The sequence below is a fragment of the Ascaphus truei genome, chromosome 21 (genome assembly GCF_040206685.1).
Source record: "Ascaphus truei isolate aAscTru1 chromosome 21, aAscTru1.hap1, whole genome shotgun sequence".
Lineage (NCBI taxonomy): Eukaryota > Metazoa > Chordata > Amphibia > Anura > Ascaphidae > Ascaphus > Ascaphus truei.
In genome coordinates, this window is record NC_134503.1 from 22,075,969 (window position 1) to 22,086,055 (window position 10,087).

The window sequence follows — 10,087 nt, forward strand, 5'->3', positions numbered from 1 at the left end:
CTTCTCTTTTCTCTGTATACACTCTCTCTAGGTGACCTAATAACATCTTTTGGGTTTAATTATCACCTCTGTGCTGACGACACACAAATATACTTTTCAACACCTGACCTTACACCTGCTGTACAAACCAAAGTTTCTGAATGTCTCTCTGCTATATCATCCTGGATGGCCCTCCGTCGCCTTAAACTCAACATGGCTAAAACAGAGCTCCTCATACTTCCTCCCAAACCTGGCCCTACTACCTCCTTCCACATTACTGTTGGAACTACGATCATTCACCCAGTAGCCCAAGCACGCTGCCTAGGGGTCACACTCGACTCCTCTCTCACATTCGCCCCTCACATTCGAAACATTTCTAAAACCTGTCGCTTTTTCCTCCGCAATATAACTAAGATACGCCCTTTCCTCTGTTGCTCGACTGCTAAAACTCTGACTCAGGCCCTCATTCTCTCCCGTCTTGATTACTGTAACCTCCTGCTGTCCGGCCTTCCTGCTTCTCACCTGTCTCCCCTACAATCTATCCTAAATGCTGCTGCCAGAATCACTCTACTCTTTCCTAGATCTGTCTCAGCATCTCCCATCATGAAATCCCTCTCCTGGCTTCCGATCAAATCCCGCATCTCACACTTCATTCTTCTACTCACGTTTAAAGCTTTACACTCTTCTGCCCCTCCTTATATCTCAGCTCTAATTTCTCATTATGCACCATCCAGACTCTTGCGTTCTTCTCAAGGATGTCTTCTTTCTACCCCCTTCGTATCTAAAGCCCTCTCCCGCCTTAAACCTTTTTCACTGACTGCCCCACACCTCTGGAATGCCCTTCCCCTCAGTACCCGACTAGCACCCTCTCTATCCACCTTTAAGACACATCTTAAGACACACTTGCTTAAAGAAGCATATGAATAGCACTGTGAACATTCTGAACACATGATACATTAAGCTTGGCCCCCTGCAGACGCACTTACCAGAACTCCCTCCTCCTGTCTCTGTACGTTCTCCCTACCTACCAATTAGACTGTAAGCTCCTCGGGGCAGGGACTCCTCTTCCTTAATGTTACTTTTATGTCTGAAGCACTTATTCCCATGACCTGTTATTTATATTATCTGTTATTTATTTGATTACCACATGTATTACTACTGTGAAGCGCTATGTACATTAATGGCGCTTTATAAATAAAGACATACAATACAATATACAACACCTGCCGGTACTCCCCCTCACACACCGCACCTGCCGGTACTCCCCCTCACACACCGCACCTGCCTGTACTCCCCCTCACACACCGCACCTGCCTGTACTCCCCCTCACACACCGCACCTGCCGGTACTCCCCCACACACACCGCACCTGCCGGTACTCCCCTTCACACATCGTACCTGCCGGTACTCCCCCTCACACCGCACCTGCCGGTACTCCCCCTCACACCGCACTTGCCGGTACTCTCCCTCATACTGCACCTGCGCTGCCGGTACTCCCCGGTGTACTCGCTGCCGGTGTACTCCATGCCCGGCGCGTCCAGGCCTGTCTCCGGGACGATGATGCGTCACCATGACAACCAGCCCCGGAACCAGAACAAACAGACGCGTCAGTTGACCGCGCGCACCAATCAGAGAGCTGCATGGCGGAGTGCTGGAAACTCACACCCGCCGCAGGAGACAGGAGGCGCACGGGCGCGGTGACGTCAGTGCGTGTGTACGGCGGGCGTAATGACGCGCGCCATGCGCAAGCGCAGTGCGGTGACCTCAGGAGGACAGAGCCGGTCATGCAGCACACCCTGCAGATACCGACAGCCGAGGAGCTCACCGTGCGGGAGGTGTGTGCGTACAGTATGCATGCATGCATGTATGCATGTATGTATATGTGTGTGTAATATATATATATATATATATATATATATATATATATAATCTGTCTGTCTGTGTGTATATATATATATATATATATATATATATATAAATATAAATGTCTCTGTCATATAGTGTGTGTCTCTGTGCCTCTCATATGTCATATCGTGTGTATCTCTGTCATGTCATATCGTGTGTCTCTGTCTCTCATCTGTCATATCGTGTGTGTCTCTGTCTCATGGCCGCGTCCATGGTGAACTCAACGACGAATCGTCTCTGTGATGTCACAGCCATGCCCCTGACATGCCTCCCCATTACGTCTACCCCTTGGACACAAATCTCTCCCGCTACAGGCATATGTGATGCCGCGTGAACTAACCATGGACTCCTATGTCATATCGTGTGTGTCTCTGTCTCATGTCATATCGTCGGTGTCTCTGTGTCACTCGTATGTCATATTATGTGTCTATAATATGTCATCGTGTGTGTATATGTATGTTAGATCTGTGTGTTACATGGATATTGTGTGTGTGTATATTCTGTGTTTGTGTGTGTGTGTCACAAAGGAGAAGCGCATGATCCAAGATATAGGCAGTTTTTAATAAAATCATGTATATAATAAAAAATGCAGAGCTTAATTAAAGGTACTCAGTAATTCATATACATAAATAATAGCTGGACTTTTGGTATATACAACAATGGCTGCTCTGCAGTTTGCCACGTGATGAAAAGCTCACCCCAAAAAAGTGTTGTTGATTTCAACAGGTGGCGCTGGTCCAGCTGTATCTTAGTTCAAAGGGTCTCCCCACGCTTACCTTCGAAACAGGGGGGCAACAGTCAGTAACTCGCATTCACAATAAAGTGTTGAGATTTCTCAGGATCTATTCTTTATAGGAGCCTCTCGTGTCCTGCTCGTCCAGCTGCAGATCTCAATAGGATTTCTCCCCACGCTCATCAGCATCTCACTCAAATCTTTCCCCACGCCTGTCGGCGTCTTACTAGGAGCAGCAATCTGTCTCAACATAACCTTCCCCGGACTTCTCAACGTCTCACCAGGGCCAACAGTTGGTGGCTCACACTTGCCACAGTTCTCCGTTTGGAGCCTCTCGGGGGGGCTGTGATTGGTAGCTCACACTTGTTGCAGATACTAGTTCGAGGCATCTCCACGCCCGTCTGTGTCTCTCCAGGAGTAGCAAGTAACGGCTTGTACTCGCGATGTTGTAGGGGCAGGACCATAGCTCAGAATAACGTGATCAAACCTCTGAGTTTCTCCAGTATAGGAAACCCTACGTGTTTCGTCACTCAAGCTTACTTCCTCAAGGGATATTTTGTTTACTTTTTGGATGTGGTTGTCCTATGAGAAGCTGCTAAATCCCCACATTTCAAGTCTTTTCCCCACTTAATACTATCTTTATTATTCAGTTAATAATGGTCTATCCTGACTAGACCTTGGTTGGAAAGACTTCGACACCTAGGGATTGCTTTTTCAACAATGTGATTAATCACTATCGCAGAATAGATTGAGCGCTGATATATGTTCTCTTGGTGTGTGTGTGTGATGTCTGTGCGTGGTGAATGCACCTATCGAAGTGTATCCACCACTTCGCCTAACTGGTCCTCCTCTTGTGCTCCTCCCATCTCTCAGCTGAACGTGAGCTCTGCCGTGCTGAAGGCTGCAGCCCATCACTATGGCTCCCATTGTGACAAGCCCAATAAGGAGTTCATGCTGTGTCGCTGGGAAGAGAAGGACCCACGGAAGTGTTTGAACGAAGGAAGAAAAGTGAACGACTGTGCATTGGAGTTTTTCAGGTACTTGTGGTGGAATAATAACGTCCTCGTGGTTAGTGTGATATAAATGAGATGACACAGAGTAGGGTTCTCATACGTTTCTTGTGTTTCCGCTGTAGTTCCCTAGGAATGGGAGAGTGCACATTAATAGTGTAGCTCAGTAGTGTATTGTATGTCTTTATATAGCGCCATTAATGTACATAGCGCTTCACAGTAGTAATACACGTGACAATCATATAGATAAATAATATAAATAACGGGTCATGGGAATAAGTGCTTCAGACATAAACGTAACATTTAGGAAGAGGAGTCCCTGCTCCAAGGAGCTTACAGTCTAATTGGTATGCAGGAGGAACGTACAGAGATAGTAGGAGGGCATTTTGGTAAGTGTGTCTGCAAGGGGCCAAGCTTTATGTATCATGTGTCTAGTAATATCTACGGTGCTACTCATGCTTCTTTAAGCAAGTGTGTCTTAAGGTGGGTCTTAAAGGAGGATAGGGAGGGTGCTAGTCGGGTATTGAGGGACAGGGCATTCCAGTGGTGTGGGGCAGTCAGTGAGAGAGGTTTAAGGCGGGAGAGGGCTTTAGATACAAAGGGGGTAGAGAGAAGACATCCTTGAGCAGAACGCAAGAGTCGGGATGGTGCATAGCGAGAAATTAGGGCTGAGATGTAAGGAGGGGCAGAAGAGTGTAAAGCTTTAAAAGTGAGGAGGAGAATTGAGTGCAAGATGCGGCATTTGATAGGAAGCCAGGAGAGGGATTTCAGGAGGGGAGACGCTGAGACAGATTTAGGAAAGAGTAGAGTGATTCTGGCTGGTTTTAGAGACGTTTTGAATGTGAGAAGAAAATGTGAGAGAGTAGTCGAGTGTGACCCCTAGGCATCGTGCTTGGGCTACTGGGTGAATGATGGTACTTCCAACAGTAATGTGGAAGGAGGTAGTAGGGCCAGGTTTGGGAGGAAGTATGAGGAACTCTGTTTTTGTCATGTTAAGTTTGTCGGCGGAGGGCCACCAGGATGATATAGCAGAGAGACATTCAGAAACTTTGGTCTGTACAGCAGGTGTAAGGTCAGGGGTATAAAAGTACATTTGAGTGTCGTCAGCATAGAGGTGATATTTAAACCCAAGAGATGTGATTAGGTCACCTAGAGAAAGTGTGTACAGTGAAAAGAGAAGAGGTCCCAGGACAGAGCCCTGGGGTACCCCCACAGAGAGATCGATAGAGGAGGCGGCATTAGCAGAAGAGACACTGAAAGTACGATGGGAGAGGCAAGAGGAGATCCAGGATAGAGCTGTGTTACGAATACCAAGAGTATGGAGAATGTGAAGGAGAAGAGGGTGGTCCACTGTGTCAAATGCTGCAGAGAGGTCGAGGTATATGAGCAGAGTGTAATGACCTTTGTATTTGGCAGCATGGAGGTCATTAGTTATTTTAGTGAGGGCTGTTTCCGTCGAGTGACCCGTGCGGAAGCCAGATTGTAGAGGATCTAGGAGAGAATGGGTGTTGAGAAAGTGGAGCAAGCGGGAGAATACAAGACGTTCAAGGAGTTTGGAGGCAAAAGGCAGGAGGGAGACAGGTCGATAGTTAGAAAGACAGGTAGGGTCAAGCTTGCTGTTTTTGAGTAATGGTATAACGGATGCATGCTTGAAGGAGGAGGGAAAGGTACCAGAGTAGACGGAGGTATTAAATATCTGTGTGAGCGTAGGGGTTATAGTAAGAACAAGATGTTTTAGGAGATGGGAGGGAATGGTGTCAAGAGGGCAAGTGGTAGAGGGAGAGGAGGAGATCAGCAGTGACGCATCCTCCTCTGTGACAGCGGAAAAAGAGTCAAGGAAGGCAGGAGGAGAGTTAGGAAGCGGTGTGGGATGGGAGGAGGAAACAGAGGACATGTTCTGACATAGATTCCACCTTTTCCTTGAAATAGTCATCAATGTCCTGAGGTGAAATGGAGGAAGAAGAGGCAGCTCGGGGTGGTTTTAGTAGAGAGTCAAAGACAGAAGAGTCGGTGTGTGTTGATTGGTGAAGAAAACTAGGTTTATTTAGCCTGAGAGGGCTGAGTTGGAACAGGATAGCGTAAATTTGTAGTGAAGGAAGTCTGCGAGAGTGTGAGATTTCCTCCAGAGGCGTTCAGAGGAACGAGTGGAGGAGTGCAGCATGCGCGTGTGGGAATTTAGCCAAGGTCTGGGGTTAGGACGAGGGCGGCCGAGAAAAAGAGGGGCATGAAGATCAAGAGAGGAGGATAAGGCAGAGTTGTAGTTCCTGACCAGGTTGTCAGAGTCTGGAGTAGAACTGAAAGAGGAGAAGGAGGAGCGTAAAGTGGAATCAAAGGCTGGCAGGTTAATAGAGCGCAGGTTTCTGCAGGAGCGAGGGGTAGATGGAGAAGGGGAGAAACGAGAGAGAGAAAATGAGATGAGGTGATGGTCAGAGAGCGGAAAGGGGGAAATTGAGAAATCGGAAAGAGAAAAGTTTTTTGTGAAAAAAAAGGTCTAGGTAGTGGCTATTCTTGTGGGTGCTGGCTGCAGTCCACTGTTGAAGGCCAAAAGAAGAGGTTAGAGAAAGCGGGAAGCCCAAGGGAGAGAGGGGTCAGCAATGTGGCAGTTAAAGTCCCCAAGGAGAAGAACAGGGGAATCTGAGGAGAGAAAGAAAGAGAGCCAGGATTCAAAGTGAGAGAGAAAGGCAGAAGAGGGATGAGTAGAGGAAGGTGGGCGATAGATGACCGCCACATGGCAGGAAGAGGAGAGAAGATCTGGACAGTCTTAGCCTCAAAGGAGGGGAAAGCAAGAGAGGGAGGAATAGGAAGGATACGGTAACAGCAGAGAGGAGAGGAGTAGCCTCACGCCTCCACCTCTGCCATCAGGGCACGGAGTGTGGGAGAAAGGCCACCATAAGAGAGGGCAGCTTCCAGAGCAGAGTCAGACTGAGTGAGCCAAGTCTCAGTTATAGCAAATAGGAGCAGAGAGTTAGAGATAAAGAAGTCATGTACAGAGAGGAACTTGTTAGAAAGGGAGCGAGCATTCCAAAGGGCACAGGAGAGAGGGAGAGAGGAGGAAGGGTGGCAGGGGATGGGTATGAGGTTGGAGGGTTAACACCAGAAGGAATAGAAGTTGCATTTTGCAGGCGAGGGCAAGTAGAAATAAGGCAGGGACCGGGATTGGGAGAGATCTCCCCAGAAGCGAGGAGGAGAAGCATGGAAAGAAAGAGAAATGTGTGAGGAGGATTTGTTGGGGTGTGTTTTAGTGCAGGGGGAATAACTTTGTAGTCTCAGATAGCCCAGGTAAGAAAGGCGTGTGACTTCTGAAGTGGGATTTCTCTCATATCAAAAGACGCGTGTGTGTACACACATGCGCGCACACACACTTTGTACACACATTTTCAAGGCCTCAAGTGCCGTAGGGGTAGCAAAGAAGATACAAAGTATATATTCCCACAGAAGTGTTATAGAGAGGGAGGAGATAGGCGGAGCAGCGGGTCCCCTCCACAGAACAGCATGATAACTGTGTCTCTCCTGTGCTGTGATTGGCAGGAAGATTAAGACTCACTGTGCAGAACCTTTCACTGAATATTGGACATGTCTGGACTACTCTAATCTGCTGGAACTTCGCCGCTGTCGCAAGCAGCAGCAAGTGTTCGATAACTGTGTCTTTGACAAGCTCGGCTGGGTGAGACCGGAGATGGGAGAGTTGTCTAAGGTAATGATATTGTGTGATTTATCTGTAAACTCTTCCAGGAACATGAGCTGTATCCAGTGACATGTATGGAGGCCACTATTAGCTATTGTATCCAGTGACCTCATGCAGGGAGGCCACTAATATATCTAGTGTATCAGTGACATGCAGGTAAGCAACAATTCTCTATAAATAAAGGGTAATGGGTGCTCATAGTTCCAGAATATGGTTGTTCGTGTCAATAATACACAGACATATGAGTCAAACTTTTTCACGGAGTTGGTAATATAATGTGTGAGTATCTTGTATTAGCAATGACAACCCCTCCTCAAGGCGACAGTTAAAAATGAAAAAAAAAAAAAATCACCTCAATGCAACTTCATTGTAAGTGAATAATATGCTTTCAATCAAACAAGAGTGTTACCCACAAATCTTCTGGATAAGAGTTCTTCTTAAAGATGCCGTGAAATGAGAAATCTTACCCACTCCTATATCCAAACACAGATAATGGTACTGCTCAATTCCAAATAAATAACAATTATAGAATAAGCACCAGGTGCATAGGGAAAATCAGACCGAGTAAAGACAAGACAGTGACCGAGGTCACACGAGTCCCTTGTTAGCACGCACTCATGGTGCAATAATAATAATAATAAATGGGGGGATATAGTGACCCTCAGAGACATGCCTAGCTTGCGCCAATCACCCACAAATAATGGGGTTATATGGCGATGGGACGTCTAACCTGTTAAAAGTAAAAATAATAAATGTTTTATTGGAATACTAATACGCCGAAACAAGTGACAGTATGTATAAGTGGTATAAAAATTGGATTAAAATAAATCCCCAGACTGGGAGGTGCTAGGGCGAGAAATGGTAGTGGGGATGGTAGTAGCAGTATAAAGTAAATGCGTAATAAACGCTAATGCCACACATAAGATGTACCCTCTAGTAGTTACCCTCATGCGGACCCCACCGGCGTGACGTCACCGCACCCCGACGCACGTTTCGTGTCACGAGACACTTCAGGGGGGGGGGAGCTACCTCCCCCCCTGAAGAAGTGCCTCGTGACACACGAAGTATGTTCTGTGTAACTGCTGTATCTTTCCTGGTAAAAGTATCTTATTACTTGCCCTCCTATAATACTGAAGAAAAGGGGCTGTTTTTTCCAGCTGAATAGCCTCATTGCTGACCAGTTCTTAAAACACAAATCCCCTATAATGACTGTGTCTGCTTCTCTTACAGATTGCTCACTGTCTCTGCTGTACTATGATGTACTCAACTACACAGTAGCCATGTCCTATAAAACTCTTACCTCTGTTCATTCTTATCCATGTTAGGTCACAAAAGTGAAAATTGACAGACCTCTCCCAACCAACGTCTACCATTCAAGGCCAAGACCAGAGCCAAACCCTGCTATTGAAGGAGAGCTAAAGCCTTCCAAATATGGCAGCAGGCTTTTCTTCTGGAACTGGTAGAATGCTGACATCTTCTGGTATCTAACTCTGTGGTCTTCCTGCCGTAGACTTGTTTCATTATCTACTGTGTTCTAGGAGAATAAAATGGTAAAACCTCTCTGTGTTTTGCTTGTTGTGTGACACTGACCCCAAAAAGTGTGGCCATGAAGCATCTCCCCTCGCCGCTGGATTAATGTGAGGGATAGTGTTACCACCCTCTGCAATGATTGCGAAGACCCCAAAGGGAGTCGTTTGCTCTCTGTATTATCGCAGGGAGTTTCCCTCCATTCTCCTTCAACATGAATTCATGTCTGCGGTCAGCACAAGGGGTGGCCCCTTACCATGCATTTCCAAGAGGGAACGCTCCACTGACCCCAGTATGATGGTCACAAATCTGTAACTATTGGAAAACCCAAAGGATTTCTGGGGATCAACTGTTACACAGTATTAAAAACAGATCCTACGGTCCAATATAAAAAAAGAACTTAAAATCATTGGACTGATTGTACCGTTAAATTGGAGATACCGGACACAATCAAGTGCCTATGTGGATCATGTACTTCGACCCTTTGTAAATACGCTTCCGTCCTATGTTAGACACAAAAGATGTTTTGAACAGGTTAAATGATTTTGTTTTTGACGAGGAGACATTATTAATCATCTAAGACGTCGAAGCCCTATATACGTCAATAATACATGAGATTGGGATTAAGGCTGTAGCATATTTCTTACAAACAAGAAGTTGCGATTACATTAATCATAATCTGGTCCTGGATCTATTGCGTTTTATACTAACCCATAATTTTTTCATTTTTGATGGAAAAATCGACCATCAATTAAGGGGGACAGAAATGGGGACCACCCGTGCCCCCACCTATGCCAATTTGTACCTTGGATGGTGGGAAGCAGAGGTGGTCTTCCAGGAGATGAATTATATGTATACCTCGCGCATTGTTATGTGGGCGAGGTATATCGATGACATTTTGATTTTATGGAAAGGTACGAAGCAACTCTGAAGAATTTATTACAATTCTAAATACCAATACTCTGAACCCTACGCCTTACCTATGAGATTGTGACCATGGAATCATTATTCTTGGATTTAACCATCTCAAAAGCCAGATCAGGCCGTATTGAAACAACATTGCATCGTAAAGAGACAGCCACTAATAGTTTACTATGCCTCAGGCACCAAAAAATAGATTGTAAGCTCCACGGGGCAGGGACCTGTGCCTGGAAAATGTCTCTTAAAGTGCTACGTAAAACTAGCAGCGCTATACAAGAACAAACAATTATTCAATACAATAACGATAAACAGCACTCACACTAATGAA

General features: G+C 46.1%; 2 protein-coding genes across 4 annotated transcripts in view; one reads left to right on the plus strand and one right to left on the minus strand.

The window, feature by feature from the left end:
- Positions 1-1,614, minus strand: part of MORN5 (MORN repeat containing 5) — a 29,301-nt gene extending 27,687 nt beyond the window's left edge. The window contains exon 1 of one of the 3 annotated variants that reach the window (XM_075579343.1): positions 1,458-1,614. In XM_075579343.1, coding sequence (XP_075435458.1) covers positions 1,458-1,504 — 47 coding nt within the window. In that variant the 5' untranslated portion in view covers positions 1,505-1,614. Of the gene's footprint in view, positions 1-1,430 lie in introns of all 3 variants that reach the window. The other 2 variants (XM_075579342.1, XM_075579344.1) reach the window with 2 other exon arrangements.
- Positions 1,615-1,654: 40 nt separating this feature from the next.
- On the plus strand, positions 1,655-8,871 carry NDUFA8 (NADH:ubiquinone oxidoreductase subunit A8). The gene is made up of 4 exons (XM_075579341.1): positions 1,655-1,813; positions 3,490-3,653; positions 7,155-7,320; positions 8,637-8,871. Exons 1-4 carry the CDS (start codon positions 1,763-1,765, stop codon positions 8,772-8,774), a joined length of 519 nt encoding a protein of 172 aa, XP_075435456.1. The 5' UTR covers positions 1,655-1,762; the 3' UTR covers positions 8,775-8,871.
- The last annotated feature ends 1,216 nt before the right edge of the window (positions 8,872-10,087 follow it).

Excerpts from the sequence above, each read along its gene's own strand:
- NDUFA8 (XM_075579341.1), top strand. The coding sequence starts at position 1,763 with ATGCAGCACACCCTGCAGATACCGACAGCCGAGGAGCTCACCGTGCGG. Across the intron at positions 1,814-3,489 it reads AGGAGCTCACCGTGCGGGAG|CTGAACGTGAGCTCTGCCGT; the intron begins GTGTGTGCGTAC and ends CCCATCTCTCAG. Across the intron at positions 7,321-8,636 it reads AGATGGGAGAGTTGTCTAAG|GTCACAAAAGTGAAAATTGA; the intron begins GTAATGATATTG and ends TATCCATGTTAG.